The following is a 19,166-nucleotide window of genomic DNA, read 5'->3' as shown; positions in this document are numbered from 1 at the left end:
CCTGGAGAAGGGAATGGCTTCTCCAGTATTCTTGCCTGGGGAATTCCACTGACAGAGGAGCCTTGGTGGACTACAGTCCATAGGGTTGAAAAGAGTCGGACATGACATAGAGACTAAAACTTTCACATTCACACTTTCAATGCAAATAAAATAACAAACTACATTAAAAAATCACTTCAGCCTCTGGTGTGTGAATTCCTACATAAATCTTCATAATACTGTGGTTACTGTCATCATTTCATCACCGTCACCTTCAAGAACATCTGGATAACTTAGGGGGACACTTTAGAGGGACCTGTTTCCTAATCAGGTAGAAATGATGCTCAAGAAAGATAGAACCAGTGTGGAAGGAAAGCAAAAACTTAAGTGTTCTGGGATCCCCACCACTAACAATAACATAAACCTCAGGCTTTGAGCTGAATCTGTACTTTTTAGTGGCCTCCTGCCAACTATTCCAACTGTCCCACTGCTTTGATGGTGAGCAAACAAGGCTCCTCCAATTCCTCCTGCCCTCAGTGTCTCCCACTGCACTTGGCACTCTCTGGGCTGGGCTGTGTCTCTGCTGGACCAGGACTGAGGGATGTAGATTGGCTGCTCCTCCCCTACCTGCCGGAGAAGGCAATGGCACCCCACTCCAGTACTCTTGCCTGGAAAATCCCATGGACGGAGGAGCCTGGTGGGCTGCAGTCCATGGGGTCATGAAGAGTTGGACATGACTGAGCGACTTCACTTTCACTTTTCACTTTCATGCATTGGAGAAGGCAATGGCAACCCACTCCAGTGTTCTTGTCTGGAGAATCCCAGGGATGGGGGAGCCTAGTGGGCTGCCGTGTCTGGGGTCGCACAGAGTCAGACACGACTGAAACGACTTAGCAGCAGCAGCAGCAGCCCCTACCTGCTGTTGGATGAGGGCTGAGGCTTTGTCCTCAGGACAGGCAGCAAGACAGACTCAGGTGTGGGCCTCTGGTGCAGACAACAACTCTGGGGGATGAGACACACGGGTATTGATCCCATTGGACTGGAGCTGGCTAACTGAAGTCTGGGAAGCACAGGCTGCTTATTTATAGTGATGTAGCCTGGAGACCTTCATGCATGTAGCAAATTAGCCAAACTGGTCCACAGTCTCTCAGTCCCTGAGGGTTTGCTAATTCAATGGAGGAGGGAAAGGAGAAAAGTGAATGTATTAGGAAGGATCCAGTAGAGCCTGGAGGAGGCTGACTTCTGCTCCTCACTTCTGCCTTCTAGTTTATTTTCTCATCATAAAATTCAGAAACATTTTTTTTCAATTAGGGGAAGCAATACATGATTTTATTTCTGTAAATCCACTGAATTAGTCATGAAATTTAGAGAGATTTAGGTCTTCCCTCCCAAGATTCTGATAGTATTTCTATTTTCATGGTTAAGATTTCTGTCTCTGGCATTGTCATATTTTTTTTCTATAGTCCTTGTCTGGAGTTTTAGATTTTCTTCCTTGGAGAGTTATGGTTTTTATTTTATTAATTTTTATTTTATTTTTTAACTTTACAATATTGTATTGGTTTTGCCATGTATCAAAGTGAATCTGCCACAGGTATACATGTGTTCCACATCCTGAACCCTCCTCCCTCCTCCCTCCCCATACCAGAATTTTGAATGACAATCCAATTTCTAGTTCTAATATGCTTGGAATTTTAAATCCTAAATTCTATTAATTTAAGGGCTTCCCTGGAAGCTCAGACAGTAAAGAATCTGCCTGCAATGCAACAGGCTTGGGTTTGATCCCCAGTTCGGGAAGATCCCCTGGAGAAGGAAATGGAAACCCACTCCAATATTCTTGCCTGGAAAATTCCAAGGACAGAATTAATTTAAAATTCTAACTCTTATGTTTTCTCTTCATTTGATGTATGTTGTTACATTACACAACTGTTTATTTTAACATATTTGTCTAGTAATTTGCTAGCTTGCTTAAACACTTCAAGGGGCATCAGAGAATCTACATACAAAATGGGGGCCAGTGTTGTAGTCTTATCAAGGTTTGACTAGAAGAATATTTGATTCCAAGCTCATTTCCATGTCTGTTCATAGTACTGAGTGCTTTGGAGACTAGAGGATTCCCTTAGTTTCTTACCTCTTATGACTCGGCAACTGACTTCCATCAGAGCAAGGTGGTCAGTAGACTGGAGAGGACTGGCAAGATGAAAGTTGAGCTATTTTACACATTAATGGTGGAAGCGACAGGCCAATAGTTTTCCAAATTCAGTTGACTGGAAACAAGTCACTGTGCTCAGTCCAAGGAGACACGTATGTACAAGGGCATGAACAGAGGTGGTGGGGATCTTTGAAAGCATCTTTGAAGCTACCCACTTAACCAGCCTCATTCTCCCTCTGTACAGTTGACTCTAAAAAGAATAAAACTATGGAGATATTTCTCTGTGTTCCAGCCTTGGCTCCAAAACATCATCTTTTCAAGAAAAATTCCCCAGAGAAGAACTAAAACATGAAAAACTTGCCCTGTTGTGGGTACTTCTGCAGATCCCACCTTGCTGTTCCTAGCCATTCATCCAGAAATATCTTTTGTTTCTCTTACACCCATAGAGTCCTTCCATCACTGTTAGAATAAGCCACATCCTTTCCAGTGCTGGAGTTCTACAAACATCTCAGTGTTCATCCCTTAGTCGTGTCTGACTCTTTATGACCTTTGGACTATAGCCCACCAGGCTCCTCTGTCCATGGGATTCTCCAGGCAAGAATACTGGAGTGGATTGTCGTGTTCTCCTCCCGGGGATGTTCCCAACCCAGGACTCGAACCCGGGTCTCTGGCATCTCCTGCATTGCTTATTTCTACATAATAAAGAGGTCACATCTCTCTCTAAATATATTTTTCTTTAAAACCTTTGTGTTTGAACACTTAGTGTTCATCAAGACAGTGTCCTTTTAGTTTTAAAGCAGGATATGTGAGATGCGGTCTGTTGTGACCTTCTACATCTTATCCTTGCAGTATTCCTGGCTCATAGTCTATGTATGAGGAACTCAGAGATTAAGTCTTCATTAAATAATAGACAGAAAACTAGATATGCAGTTTTCTCAATTAAGCTGCACATATTTATCTAGTTTTCTGCCTATCAGATAATAAGAATATTCAGTTACATTGGACAAGGGACTTCCCAGGGGGTGCAGTGGTAAAGAACCTGCCTGCCCTGCAGGAGATACAAGAGATGTGGGTTCTATCCCTGGGTTGTGAAGGTCCTCTGGGATAGGAAATGGCAACCAGCTCTAATATTCTTGCCTGGAAAACTCCATGGACAGAGGAGCCTTGTAGGCTACAGTCCATGGGGTTGCTAAGTGTTGGATACAATTGAGTACTGAGCACATTCAGCACAAATTGGGCATGGAACCCTGGGAACCACTGCACTTGTGGTGGTATCTGATATGAGGGCAGTCTCGTGAGGATGGTTCTCTCGATTTTGTGGTGTGGCCAGTTCTCTTCAGCATGAAAGGGCAGTGGAAAAAATAAAGCCAAGTTGAAGCCCCTCAGAGGTCTATAAAAACCACCAGGGTGCTCTAAAGATGATCCCTTAGAGTTGGCTGCAGTTGAGGGGAAAGGAATCAAATGCTTACATACTCACATCATACAGTCTTTGGATGTGGGCTGCCTTGGGCTCTCTGTAGCTGAGGGAGATCCCTCTAAAAGTTGATTCTTTTTAAAAAATTTTCTTTATTTTAATTGGACCATAATTACTTTATAATATTGTGATGGTTTTGCCATATATCTACATGAATCTTGAGGGCTGAGTAACACCCAACATTTGGGGAAAGCGTCTCTCATTTCTGACTGATTGTGTGTGTGTGTGGTAAAACAACATAAGATAAATTTTACCCTGTTAACTATTTTTAAGTGTACAGTTAAGTGGCATTAAGTATATTCATACTGTTTTGAAACCATCACCACCATTCATCTCCAGAACTATTTTGTCTTCCCCAACTGAAACTCTGTGCCCATTAAACACTAACTCTTCTTTCCTTCTCCCAAAGCCTCTGGCAACCATCATTCTCTTCTCTGTCTATAGGAATTTGACTACTTTAGGTACTTCATATCAGTGGAATCACTCAACTTCTGTTCTTTATGTCTGATTATGTAATATGATTGGGCTTCCCTGGTGGCTCAGAGGGTAAAGCATCTGCCTGAAATGAGGGAGACCTAAGTTCAATCCCTGGGTTGGGCAGATCCACTGGAGAAGGAAATGGCAACCCACTCCAGTACTCTTGCCTAGAAAATTCGACAGATGGAGGAGCCTGGTAGGCTACAGTCCATGGGATTGTGAAGATCAGTCACACACAACTGAGCAACTTTACTTATGTAATATAATTGGGGAGAAGTTAGATGGAATGGGAAGGAGAATTATCAGCAAAATTGGGAATTGACTTTACTTTGGTGAGTACTCTATATCTACCCCTCAGGAAGCACACATCCCAGTTTTCCTAGTAAAGTCCCAGTTAACAACTTCTTATTCAAACTTAGTATTCATAGCATCCTATTTTAATATCAGAATACTTTGGTTTGGAAATGAAATGAAATACCCATCCTATTTGTCAAAATTCATTAAGGAGCAAAAATATATTAGATGTCTTGGTCATTAAGGTAGGGTTTAAATACACATAACAGATTGGGAATAATAATAGGAAAACATAGAATCAGTTGTTGTTTAGTCACTAAGATGTTTTGGGACCTCAGGGACTGTAGCCTGCCAGGCTTCTCTGTCCATGACTTTTCTGAGGCAAGAATACTGGGGTGAGTTGTCATTTCCTTCTCCATGGGATTGTCCCAACCCAGGGACTGAACTCTCATCTCCTGTACTGCAGGAGGATTCTTTACTGTTAGGCCAGCAGGAAAGCCCAAAGGTTCAGTATATGACAAGAAATAGATCTGTGTTTATTTGGAGGTGATAGAAATAAGACTGCCTGTGACCAAAGGCTTTGGGTAATACATAAGGAAATTGAGAAGTGTACAGTTAGGTGGTGTGCAAAATCTTGGAAGGGCTATGACCCCCAAATAATGTCCCAATTTCAGTAGAGCTAATTTAAGAGGAAAAAAAGAAATGTAACCAGAAACCCAGATTGCTACGTATATGCTATGGAAGTGCAGATTCACAGTTACTTGTTGTACATATTTGATTTTACTGTCTTTTACAGTCTTAACAAACAACAACAGAAAAATTACACAAGTATTGAAATTAGGCTTTTTTGATGATAATTCTCTGGAGGGTACTCTTGATGTCCTTGTTCCTTAGGCTGTAGATGAAGGGGTTCAGCATAGGGGTGACCACAGTGTACATCACAGAGACCACTGCACTCTTCCTGTGGGAAGATGAGACAGTGGAGCTGAGATACACCCCAAGGCCAGTTCCATAAAATAAGCAAACAACTGACAGATGAGAACCACAGGTGGAGAAGGCTTTGTACTTCCCATCTGAAGATGAGACTCTTAGAATGGAGGATGTAATTTGAGTATAAGAGTAAATGATCCCTGAGAGTGGAACTCCACCCAAGATGGCTCCAATGAAATAGGTTAATATGTTATTGATGAAGGTATCAGAACAGGAAAGGTTGAGGAGTTGAGAAAGTTCACAAAAGAAATGAGGAACTTCCACATCTTCACAGAAAGTAAGCTGTGACACCATCAAGCAGTGCAGCAGGGACGTCAAAAGGCTGATGGAAAATGACACCAGGACCAACAAGCCATAGAAGCGGGGGTTCATGATGACCAGGTAGTGGAGAGGGTGACAAATGGCCACCAACCGGTCATAGGCCATCACTGTCAGAAGGAGACTCTCCAAAAAAGCAAAAAGAGAAAAAAAGGTCAGTTGAGTTAGGCAGCCTGCATAGGTGATGGATTTGCTGTGTGTCTGGAGGTTCACTAGCATCTTGGGAATGGTGGTGGTGCTGAAACTGACATCAGTCAAGGACAAATTGGAGAGGAAGAAGTACATGGGGGTGTGGAGGTGGGAATTGGAGCTGACAGCCAGGATGATGAGCAGGTTCCCAAGCACAGTGACCAGGTACATGGACAGGAAGAGTCCGAAGAGGAGGGGCTGCATATCTGGATCATCTGAGAGGCCCTGGAGGAGGAATTCTGAGACATCTGTTAGATTCTGTGGTTTCATGTTGATGGGGCACCTTTAAAAAAAAGAGACTGTTGAATACACAAAACAATGGTAGAGGCACCTAGATAAGTGTCCAAACTGAATTTAATCAATTCACAAATAAAGTATTAGAAGAAAAATATAGGAAGAATATTCCTTGATCTAAATCACAATAAGATCTTTTTTGACCCACCACCTAGGGTAATGAAAATAAAATGTAACATGACAACAACAAAAATGGGACCCAATTAAAATTAAAAGCTTTTGCACAGGAAAGATAACCATAAATGAGATGAAAAGACAAAGCTCAAAATACGAAAAAATATTTGCAAATGAAGCTATGGACAAATAATTAATCCCCAAAATATAGAAACAGCCTGTGAAACTCAATATCAGAAAAAAAAAATCAATAAAAGTGGGTGGAAGGCCTACATAACATGTTTCCAGAGACACACAGAATTTTTTTTTCAATCGGTATCAAATACTTTCAGAAAAAGATTGGCGGTTGAGTTTACATTTTGCTGTATTTGTTTGTCATGGCCAGGTAAAACTTCTTTAATATCCTTCTGTTCCTGAATATATATGAAGGCTTGATTTTTCATCAAATCCCACCTCTTATGAACAGTCAAAAAATGTAAGACCTAATCAGGTCTCAACACCAAGTTGGCCCCCTTATGCCAGCTTAAGAGAGCTTTTCACGCCAATTCTTCCTTATAGAGAGTTTGTGTTTCTCCTAAATTCAGCCCCCTAAATGTTGGCTGGATTGGCAGGAGAGAATACTGTCAAGGTGACTTGTAAATGGAATGTCACTTTTGCCCTATAAAAGGAGTGTCACAAGTGACAATACTGTCAAGGTGCCTTGAAAAATGGAGTGTCACTGTCTGCATTCGAATCTGACTTTATTCTCCTCTCTACCAGAGCCTGAACAAAATTACATTAACGTTAAAATTCTTATCCTCAGGTTGAAAATGATAATAATGCATGTTGCTTTCTTTTGGGGGATGGGAATGCAGATAAAGGGCTTCCCTGTTGCCTCAAAGAATAAAGAATCTGTCTGCGATAGAGGACACCTGGCTTCAGTCCCTGGGTTTGGAAGATCCTCTGGAAAACAGAATGGCTACCCACTTCAGTATTCTTGCAGTTTCCCTGGTGGCTCAGATGGTAAAGAATGTGCCGGTAATGCAGGCGACCCAGGTTTGATCCCTGGATTGGGAAGATTCCCTGGAGAAGGGAATGGCAACCCACTCCAGTATTCTTGCTTGGAGAATTTCATTGACAGAGGAGCCTGGCAGACTACAGTCCATGGGGTTGTAAAGAGTTGGACATGAATTAGTGACTAAAACATTCACACTTTCAATGCAAATAAAGTAACAAACTATATTTAAAAATTACTCCAGCCTCTGGTGTATGAATTCCTACATAAGTCTTTGTAATACTGTGGTTGTCATCATTTCACCACCATCACCTTCAAGATCATCTGGAGAACTTAGGCGACATTTAGAAGGACCGGTTTCCTGGTAGTAGAAAAGATGCCCAAGGAAGATAGAACCAGTGTGGAAGGAAAACAAAAACTTGAATAAGTGTTCTACAATTCCCACCACTAACAATAACATAAACTTCGTAGGCTTTGAGCTGATCTTTGCGTTTTGGTGGCCTCCCACTGACTATCATAACTCCCACTGCCTTGATGATGAGCATACAAGTCTCCCATATCCCTCCTGCATTCAGTGTCTCCCACTGCACTTGGCACTCTCTGGGTTGGGCTGTCCCTCCGCTCGACCAGGACTGAGCACTGCAGATTAGCTGCCTGTCCCCTACCTGCTTTTGGATGAAGGCTGAAGCTTTGTCCTAAGAACAGGCAGTAAGACAGACTCAGGTGTGGGCCTCCTGGTGCAGACAACAACTCTGGCAGGATGAGACATATGGGTATTGATCCCATTGGACTGGAGCTGGCTAACTGAAGGGCTGGGAAGCACAGGCTGATTATTTACAGTGATGCAGCCTGGAGAACTTCATGCACGGGGCAGATAATTAGCCAAACTGGTCATGGTCTCTCAATCCCTGAGGGTTTGCTAATTTAATGGAGGAGGAGAAGGAAAAAAGTGAATGTATTAGGAAGGATCCAGTAGAGCCTGGAAGAGGCTGACTTGTACTCCTCACCTCTGCCTTCCAGTTTATTTTCTCATCATCAAATTCAGATACATTTTTTTTCAATTAGGGGAAGCAATACATGATTTTATGTCTATAAATTCACTGAATTAATCATGAAACCTAGAGAGATTTTGGTCTCTTCCAAGAATGTGATAGTATTTCTATGTTCATGGTTAAGGTTTATGTCTCTGGCATTGTCATATTTTTCTTTCTATAGTCCTGGTCTCAAGTTCTGGGCTTTCTGTCTTGGAGATTTATGTTTTTTGTTATTATATTTTTTGAATTTGGAGCCAAGATGCCAAGAGTGAGAGTCACTCTGGGAACCACTGCACTTGTGTTGGTGTCTGAAATGAGACAATCTTGTGAGAACTGTTCCCTAGACTCTGTGGTTTGGCAAACTATCTGTAGCATGAAAGGGCAGTGGAAAAGTCAAGCCAAGCTGAAGACCCTCAAAGTTCTATGAAAACTACCAGGGTGTTATAAAGATGATCCCTTAGAGTTGGCTGCAGTTGAGGGAAAGGAGCCCAATGCTTATAACCTCACATTATGCAGTCATCAGATGTGGGCTCCCTGAAGCTGAGGCAGCTACCTCTAGGAGTTGATTCCTGAGGGTTAACACCCAAATTTGGAGCAATTCATCTCTTATTCCTGACAGGAGATTTTTTTTTGTTGTTGTGGTAAGAAAAAAAACATAACATTTAGCTCCCCATTTTTAATTGTACAATTCAGCAGCATTAAGTACATTCACATTGTTAGCAACCATCACCACTATCCGTCTCCAGAACTATTTCATCTTCCCCTAATGGACACTTTGTGCCCATTAAACACTAACTCCCCTTTTCCTGATCCCAAAACCATCATTCTCTTTAAATTTGACTACTTTAGCTGTGGAATCATTCAGTGTTTTGTCCCTTTATGTCTCATTAAGTAATATGATTGGGGAGAAGTTAGATGGAATGGGAAGGAGATTTATCAGAAAATTTTGGAATCAATTTTTCTCTGGTAGGTAGTCTCTTCTCTACTCCTTGGGAAGCATATACCCCAGTTTTCCTAGGAAAGTCCCAATTGATAACTGCTTATGTAAACTCAGTATTCATAGTGCCCTATTTTAATTTCAAATTTCTCTGATTTGGAAATTAAATACCCATTCTATTTTCACAAAAAGATTATTTTTTTTTCTAATTTTATTTTCACAAAAAGATTATTAACGAGCAATAATATATTGGATGCGTTGATCGTTATGGTAGAATATAGATACATATGACAAATAGGGAATAATAAAAGGAAAAGTATAGAATCAATATATAACAAGAAATAGAGCAGTGTTTCCTTCCTTGGAAGGAAAGCTATGACAAACACAGATAGCCTATTAAAAAGAAGAGACATCACTTTGCTGACAAAGGTCAATATCATCAAAACTATGGTTTTTCTTTTTTTTTAATTTTATTTTATTTTTAAACTTTACAATATTGTATTAGGTTTGCCAAGTATCAAAATGAATCCACCACAGGTATACCCGCATTCCCCATCCTGAACCCTCCACCGTCCTCCCTCCCCTACCCTCCCTCTGGGTCGTCCCAGTGCACCAGCCCCAAGCATCCAGCATCGTGCATCGAACCTGGACTGGCAACTCGTTTCATACATGATATTATACATGTTTCAATGCTATTCTCCCAAATCTCCCCACCCTCTCCCTCTCCCACAGAGTCCACAAGACTGATCTATACATCAGTGTCTCTTTTGCTGTCTCGTACACAGGGTTATTGTTACCATCTTTCTAAATTCCATATATATATGTTAGTATACTGTATTGGTGTTTTTCTTTCTGGCTTACTTCACTCTGTATAATAGGTTCCAGTTTCATCCACCTCATTAGAACTGATTCAAATGTATTCTTTTTAATGGCTGAGTAATACTCCATTGTGTATATGTACCATAGCTTTCTTATCCATTCATCTGCTGATGGGCATCTAGGTTGCTTCCATGTCCTGGCTATTATAAACAGTGCTGCGATGAACATTGGGGTACATGTGTCTCTTTCCCTGGGCCAAAGAACTAAATAGACATTTCTCCAAAGAAGACATACAGATGGCTAACAAACACATGAAAAGATGTTCAACATCACTCATTATCAGAGAAATGCAAATCAAAACCAGTATGAGGTACCATTTCACGCCAGTCAGAATGGCTGCTAGCAAAAAGTCTACAAGCAATAAATGCTGGAGAGGGTGTGGAGAAAAGGGAACTCTCTTACACTCTTGGTGGGAATGCAAACTAGTACAGCCACTATGGAGAACAGTGTGGAGATTCCTTAAAAAACTGGAAATAGAACTGCCTTAAAACTATGGTTTTTCTAGTAGTCATGTACAGATTTGAGAGTTGGACCATGAAGGCTGAGCACCAGAGAATTGATGCTTTTGAATTGTGGCGCTGGAGAAGACTCTTGAGAATCCCTTGGACTGTAAGGAGATTAAACCAGTCAATTCTAAAGGAAATCAACCCTGAATATTCATTGGAAAAACTGATGCTGAAGCTGCAGCTTCAATACTTTGGCTACCTGATCCAAAGGGCTGACTCATTGGAAAATACCCTGATGATGGGAAAGACTGAGGGCAGGAAAAGTGGGTGGCAGAGGATGATATGGTTACATAGCATCACCAAATCAATGCACATGAATTTGAGCAAACTCTAGGAGATAGTGGAGTACAGAGGAGCCTGATATGCTATAGTCCATGGAGTCGCAAGAGTCAGACACGTCGGAGATACTGAACAACAACAACAAAGAGCTACATTTATTTTGTAACTATAGAAACAAGACTGCCAGGGACCAAGGGCTTTGTGTAATACATAAGGAAATTGAAAAGGTGTAGTGATGTGGTATGCAAAATCTTGGAATGGTTATGACTCACACTGGGTGACTAAATAATGTTCCAATTTCATTAGAGCTATTTTAATAGGAAAAATATGTAAACAGAGAGGTACATATATGGTGTGAGACTGAATATTCAGAATCACTTGGTGCACTTACTGCCTTTACCAGTCTTAGGAACATATATATATACACACACACACACACATATAGGTACATATGACACAGGTATTGAAATTAGGTTCTTCTGATAATAATCTTCCAGAGGGCACTCTTTATGTCCTTGTTCCTTAGGCTGTAGATGAAGGGGTTCAGCATAGGGGTGACCTCAGTGTACATTACTGAGGCCACTGCACCCTTCCTACAGGAAGATGAGACAGCTGAGCTGAGGTACACCCCAAGGCCAGTTCCATAAAACAAACAAACAACTGCCAGGTGAGAACCACAGGTGGAGAAGGCTTTGTACTTCCCATCTGAAGATGAGACTCTTAGAATGGAGGAAATAATTCGAGTATAGGAGTAAAGGATCCCCGAGAGTGGAACTCCACCCAAGATGGCTCCAATGAAATAGATTAATATGTTATTGATGAAGGTGTCAGAACAGGAAAGGTTGAAGAGTTGAGGAGGATCACAAAAGAAATGAAGAACTTCCACTTCTTCACAGAAAGTAAGCTGTGACACCATCCAGTAGTGCAGCAGGGAGGTCAAAAGGCTGATGGAAAATGACACCAGAACCAACAAGCCATAGAAGCGGGGGTTCATGATGACCAGGTAGTGGAGAGGGTGACAAATGGCCACCAACCGGTCATAGGCCATCACTGTCAGAAGGAGACTCTCCAGAAATGCAAAAAGAGAAAAAAAGGTCAGTTGAGTTAGGCAGCCTGCATAGGTGATGGATTTGCTGTGTGTCTGGAGGTTCACTAGCATCTTGGGGATGGTGGTGGTGCTGAAACTGACATCAGTCAAGGACAAATTGGAGAGGAAGAAGTACATAGGGGTGTGGAGGTGGGAATCAGAGATGACAGCCAGGATGATGAGCAGGTTCCCAAGCACAGTGACCAGGTACATGGACAGGAAGAGTCCAAAGAGGAGGGGCTGCAGGTCTGGATCATCTGAGAGGCCCAAGAGAAGGAATTCAGAGACACCTGTTAAATTCTTTTTTTCCATGTAGATGAGGCACCTTATGAAAAGAAGAGTGTTGAATAAACAAAACAAATGTAGAGGCACCCAGAGAAGTGTCCATACTTTGGATTTAAGCAATTAACAAATAAAATATTCACACTTGATGACCACATGGCCTAGCAACTTTAGCAATATTTCTCAGTTGTGAGCCCATCTTTAATGAGGCCCCAAATATCATTTGCTTCTTTTTCTAAAATTTATTTATTTTAATTGGAGGTTAATTACTCATTTGCTTCTTTACTTACCTATTTTAGAGGCATGCGGCCAAAGAATGCGAGAGAAGTAAGGACTTTTTGACATAATAAATCCGTGAACATGATGTAATATGTGTCCCCTTAATTTTGAAGGAAAAATCTATAGTAAAATTTTTTCTCTCTTAGAAAAGTCATTCTAATTAAAGGACACTAAAAAACACTCAAATATACTGTGTCTTATATGAATGCTGTACAAGAAACTCTCTTGATTTGTAATGTAGTCCTAAACAGCTAAAACCACTCTCTGGGGTATAAATTTTAAAAAATTCCTAATCAGATAGAATTTCTGTTTTTTAAATTAACTTCTAGAGATTTTTCATATTTATTTGGTTTTATGACATCTATCTTCCGTGGAAATATGTGTTCACTCAAATGTGTGTTGTGGTCACACATATAACTCAAATATAAATATTTGCTCATAATGGACTTCATATTTCTATAAATGCATTTTTAATATCTCTTTTTTCCTTAATTTATTTATTTTTAATTGAAGGATAATTATAATATTGTGTTGGTTTCTGCCATACATCAACATGGATGAGCCATAGGTATACATATGTCCCTTCCCTCTTGAGCCTCCCTTCCACCTCCCACCCCTCTAGGTTGTCACAGAGCCCCAGTTTGAGTTCCCTGAGTCATACAGCAAATTCCTCACACAGCAAATTCTTACTGGATATACATTTTTTTCTTTTTTAAAAATGTATTTATTTTTTTAATTTAAAAATGTATTTATTTTTAATTGAATGATAATTGCTTTATAAAATTTTAAAGCATAAAATCATACACTATCATTGATCCTGAGGATAGCATTCATATATTATGGACCAATGATTAATTAATAAACTCTAATTAAGACCCTGAATTTGCTTTTCTTATTACAGAATATTTTTCTATCGGTACTATAATAGTCTCAGAGAAAGTTCTGAAATTGAGATTACTGTTTGCTGTTTTTTTGTTTGTTTGTAGTGGCTAGGTAACACTTCTTAACTATGATGTATCTCTAATCCTAAAGGTTTGTGAAGGGTTGATTTCTCAGCAGATCCAACCTCTTATGAACCATCAAAAAATTTAAGACCAAATAAGTTCTCAACATTAAGTCGGCTTCTCATGCCAGTTTAAGAGATTTTCAAGCCAATTCTTTTTTTTTTTTTTCTCATTTAATTAATTTATTTTTTTATTGAAGGATAATTGCTTTACAGAATTTTGCTGTTTTCGGTCAAACCTCAACATGAGTCAGCCATAGGTATAAATTCTTTCTTACAGAGAGTTTGTGTTTCTTTTAAATTCAGGTCCCTGAATGCAGTTTGGGTTGGCAGGAGAGAAATCTGTTTAGGTGTCTTGTAAATGGGAGTTTTGGGCTTCATTGGTGGCTCAGCAGTTAAGGAATCCGCCTGCAATGGGATTCAATCCCTGGGTTGGGAAGATTCCCTGGAGGAGAAAATGGCAACCCACTTCAGTATTCTTAGCAGGAAAAACCCCATGGACAGAGGAGCCTGATGGGCTATAGTCCTTGGGGTCTCAAAGAGTTCAACATGACTTAGTGACTGAATAATAACAAACAAAATGGTATTTCGCTGTCTGTATTCAAATCGGACTTTACCTCCTCTCTACCACAGGGCAAGATTGAAATTACATTAAAATATCTATCCTAAGATGTGCTCCTATCCTCAAGTGTAAAATGATAATAAAGCGTGTTGCTCTCTTTTGGAGGGTAATAATCGCTAAGAGTCGGACAGAACTGAGCGACTTCCCTTTCACTTTTCACTTTCATGCATTGGAGAAGGAAATGGCAACCCACTCCAGTGTTCTTGCCTGGAGAATCCCAGGGACAGGGGAGCCTGGTGGGTTTCCATCTATGGGGTCGCACAGAGTTGGACACGACTGAAGCGACTTAGCAGCAGCAGCAGCAGCAGCAATGCAGGTAAAACAAAACAAGTCACAGAAAAACATTAGTTCAGAGCCTGGCACATGAATTCCTACATAAGGCTTTGTGATATTTTGTGGTTATTGTCACGATTTTCATCACTATCACCTTCACGATCATTTGAAGCACTTGAAGGACACTTTGCTGGGCTCCTCTGTCCATGGAATTCTGCTTGTAAGAATACTGGAGTGGATTGTCATGCCCTCCTCCAGGGGATCTTCCTGACCCAGGGATCAAACTTGTGTCTCCTGAGGCTCCTGATTTGCAGGCAGATTCTTTACCACTGAGCCACTGGGGAAGCCCAGAGGGTACTTCAGAGAAAACGATTACCTGCTCGAGTTAAAATAAAAAAGATGCCTACGGAAGACAGAATAATTATGGGAGGAAAATAGACATTTAAATAAAAGTTCTAGCATCCCCACCAGAAACAACATCAACTTCCTAGTCTTCTGAGCTTATCTATCCATTTTAGTGTCCTTCTACTGGCTATCCTATCTGTCCTCTGCTTTGATGATGAGAAAATAAGGCTCCCCCAATCCCTCCTGCATTCAGTGTCTCCCACTGCACTTGGCAGTCATTGGGCTGTGCTGTGTCTCTGCTGGGGTAGGACTAAGGGATGCAGATGTCTTACATCTCCCCTACCTGGTGTTGGATAAGGGCTGAGAGTTTGTCCTCAGAACATGCAGGAAGACAGTCTCAGGTATGTGCTTCCTGGTGCAGACAACATCTCCAGGAGAATGAGAAACACAGATATAGAACCCACTGGACTGGAGCTGGCTAACTGAAGGGCTGGGAACCACAGTTTGATTATTTACAGTGATGCAGCCTGGAGACCTCCATGCAGCTAGAAGATAATTAGCCAAATTGGCCCATGGCCTCTCAGTCTCTGAGGATTTGCTAACTTTATGGAAGAAAAAAAGGAGAAAAGTGAATGTATAAGGAAGGACCTAGACCCTTCCGACTCCCAAGAAGAGGTTGACCTCTACTTTTTACCTTTGAGTTCCAAGTTGTTTATTTCACTATAAAATTCACACACTTATTTCTTCAATGAAAGAAAGCAATATGTGATTTTATATCTGTAAATATTTGATTAGTCATATAATTTAGAGAGATTTATGCCTTCCATGGGCTTCCCAAGAAGTGCTAGTGGTAAAGAACCAGCCCGCCAATGCAAGAGACACAAGAGATGTGGGTTCAATCCTGGGTCGGGAAGATCCCCTGGAGGAGGGCAGAGCAACACACTCCAGTATTCTTGCCTGGAGAATGCCATGGACAGAGGAGCCTGGCAGGCTACAGTCCATGGGGTCGCAAACAGTCAGACACTATTCAAGCAACTTCACCCACACATACGCATGTCTTCCATACCAAAATTCTGATAGTATTTCTGTTTCCCTAGTTAAGATTTATATCTCTGAGAGCTTACTACTGTTTTTTTTTTTTTTTTAACAGTCCTGTTATGGGGTTTTGGAATTTATGCCTTGGAAATTTATGGTTCTTGCTATTTTGAGTGACAGTTCCAATTCTAGTTCTAATTCTGTTGAAATTTAAAATATTTCAATTCAATTAGTTTAAAATTTAGCTCTACTTTTTCTGCTCAGTTGGTGTATGTTGTTATATTGCACACTGTTTATTGTGATGCATTCTATTATTTTGCTTAAATACTTCTAGGTGTCTCAGAGAGTCTACATTCAAAATGTGGGCCTGGGCTATATAGTCTTGTCAAATCTTGACTGGAAGAGTATCTGAATGCCAACTCCCTTACATGGCTATTGGTAAGATTGAATCCTTTGTGGGCCAGAGGACTCCCTTAGTTTCTTATCAAATGGGCTTCTGACAACAGGACAACTGACTTCTATCAGTGCAAGGTGGTGAGATGTCAAGAGAGGGCTGAAAAGATGAAATCTGAATCCTGGTGATGGAGGGTGAGGAGGGATGGACTGGGAATTTGAATCAGCAGATGCAAACTAGTGTATATATTAAATATAATGAATAAACAAGGCCCTACTGTGTAGCACAGGGAACTATATTCAATATCCCTTAAAAAACAATAATGGAAAAGAAAAAAAACAAAGCTCAGCCTTTCTGGATGTTTGTGTTGGCAGATTGAGTTTTTCTCATTTTAAGAAATTAGAAACTAACAAATTATTGCTTTTTTTCCTTCAGTTTTCCCCCCGAAACCCTATGCATGTTGCTCCTTCTCCAATTGCTGTGTTTTGAAAAGAAAAAAAAAAGTGCTACTTTTTCACATCATGAGAAAAATATTCTTATCTTCAAGTAATTGGGGGGAAAGATAGTCTCATTAACAAAGTCATGTGGTTTATCTCACATATATTATGACCATAGTCATAAGAGCTTGGAGTTGCAGGTAACATATTCTAATCTTGACCTCAGGTCCTGAGTGTGAATCCTCTTGGATGCTTTCAGCCCAATAACTCAACATCTTTGTGGCCAGAAATGAGATCTTGAAAATCAGAAAAACTATTTGGGACTTTACTCAATTGGAAGTTTTCAAAAGGTAAGTGATGGAATCTGATCGACTCTTCAGGTCACATAATCCTTTTCTACTCTGAGGTCATATTACGTGGTGGCATGAGGTCAACTCTAAAGTCTGGAAGCCTGAGTTCAAATCCCTTCACCACTTCAAAAGCACCATGAACCCATGTATGTATAACATAAACTTACCTTATACTTAAGTGAAATTATGGTAAAGTGGGGCATGAGAAAAGCACCCAACTTATAGGTGTATGGAAAGAATGAAATTAGCTAACATAAGTAGATGCTGAGATAGCTGCCTAACAATAGCCATAACTCTTGTTATTAGTGGTGGTGGTAGAATATAATAATGATTATTTCAGTATTATGAAAGTGAAAGTGAATTGAAAGTCACTCAGTCATGTCTGATTCTTTGTGGCCCCATGGATAGTCCATGGAATTCTCCAGGCCAGAATACTGGAGTGGGTAGCCTTTCTGTCTCCAGGGGATCTTCCCAACCCAGGGATAGAATCCAGGGATCGAACCCGGGTCTCCTGCACTGCAGGCGAATTCTTTACCAGCTGAGCCACAGGGAAACCCAAGAATGCTGAGTGGGTAGCCTATCCCTTCACCAGTGTATCTTCCTGACCCAGGAATTGAACCAGAGTCTCCTGCATTGCAGATGGATTCTTTACTAGCTGAGCTACCAGGGAAGCCCATTTCAGTATTATGATTTCTAGTAATTTTACTGTTAATCAGAAAATTTAGAACACAGATTTTGTGATAAGAACTCAAATGGTAGGGCATAGAAATGAAAATAAAGTTAGAAGAGCAGATTTTTAAGGATCCATTGACAATGAAGAGGCTTAATTCACTCATGGATTTGAACTGCCAGCAGAGCTATGATGATCTGGGTCACCATCTGCTCAGGAAGTATACTGGGTATGTACAAACCAATGGATGAGTTAATTATCCATGCTCCATAGTGGTCAATGCTTTGGAAGAGTGGTCCTCATGTGTGACCATCAAAGTAGCAACATCAACATTTAGGAACATTTTTATTTTATTATTATTATTTTTAAATTTTATTTAACTTTACAATATTGTATTGGTTTTGCCATATATCAAGATGAATCTGCCACAGGTATACATGTGTTCCCCATCCTGAACCCTCCTCCCTCCTCTCTCCCCATACCATCCCTCTGGGTAGTCCCAGTGCACCAGCCCCAAGCTTCCAGTATCGTGCATCAAACCTGGACTGGTGACTCATTTCATATATGATATTATACATATTTCAATGCCATTCTCCCAAATCATCCCACCCTCTCCCTCTCCCACAGAGTCCAAAAGACTGTAGGAACATTTTTAGACAGGCGCATTTTTAAAAAATTGTTTGTTTATTTTTGGCTGCGCTGGGTCTTTACTGATGTGTGTCAGCTTTTCTCTGATTGCAGTGAACAGGGGCTACTCTCTAGTTGCGGTGCTCAGGCTTCTCATTGCAGTGGCTTCTGTTGCTGCAGAGCACAGGCTGTATGGCGCACAGGCTTCAGTAGCTGCAGCACTTGGGTTCAATTGTTGTGGCTTCCAAGCTGTATACCACAGGCTCAGTAGTTGTAGTGCATGGGCTTAGTTGTTCCACAGCATGTGGAATCTTCCTGGATCAGGGATCAAACCTGTGTCTCCTGCACTGGCAGGCGTATTCTTTACCACTGGACCACCAGGGAAGCCCTGCTGCTGCTGCTAAGTCACTTCAGTCGTGTCTGACTCTGTGTGACCCCATAGACGGCAGCCTACCAGGCTCCCCCGTCCCTGGGATTCTCCAGGCAAGAACACTGGAGTGGGTTGCCATTTCCTGCTCCAACGCATGAAAGTGAAAAGTGAAAGTGAAGTCGCTCAGTCGTGTCTGACTCTTAGTGACCCCATGGACTGCAGCCTACCAGGCTCCTCCGCCCATGGGATTTTCCAGGCAAGAGTACTGGAGTGGGGTGCCATTGCCTTCTCCAAGGGAAGCCCTAGAAGGGCACATTTTTGAGTGCCATACCCAACCTTCTGAATTCAATGCTCTGATATAATTGAATCACTTTGCTGTACAGAGCAGCCTGGTGGGCTGCCATCTATGGGGTCACACAGAGTTGGACACAACTGAAGCAACTTAGCAGCAGCAGCTGTACGCCTGAAACTGACACAACTTTGTA

The 19,166-nt window shown here is 41.1% G+C and overlaps 2 protein-coding genes across 2 annotated transcripts; both read right to left on the bottom strand.

The window, feature by feature from the left end:
• Positions 1-5,210: 5,210 nt before the first annotated feature.
• LOC113895968 (olfactory receptor 7E24-like) lies at positions 5,211-6,158 on the bottom strand. The gene has a single exon (XM_027547841.1). It carries the CDS (start codon positions 6,138-6,140, stop codon positions 5,211-5,213), a length of 930 nt encoding a protein of 309 aa, XP_027403642.1. The 5' UTR covers positions 6,141-6,158.
• Positions 6,159-11,376: 5,218 nt separating this feature from the next.
• LOC113895959 (olfactory receptor 18-like) lies at positions 11,377-12,306 on the bottom strand. Its single transcript, XM_027547832.1, has one exon. The coding sequence runs from the start codon at positions 12,304-12,306 to the stop codon at positions 11,377-11,379; it is 930 nt and encodes a 309-aa protein (XP_027403633.1).
• Positions 12,307-19,166: the final 6,860 nt, after the last annotated feature.

The sequence above is a fragment of the Bos indicus x Bos taurus genome, chromosome 7 (genome assembly GCF_003369695.1).
Source record: "Bos indicus x Bos taurus breed Angus x Brahman F1 hybrid chromosome 7, Bos_hybrid_MaternalHap_v2.0, whole genome shotgun sequence".
Classification (NCBI taxonomy): Eukaryota; Metazoa; Chordata; class Mammalia; order Artiodactyla; family Bovidae; genus Bos; species Bos indicus x Bos taurus.
This window is presented reverse-complemented; position numbering and strand designations above follow the sequence as displayed.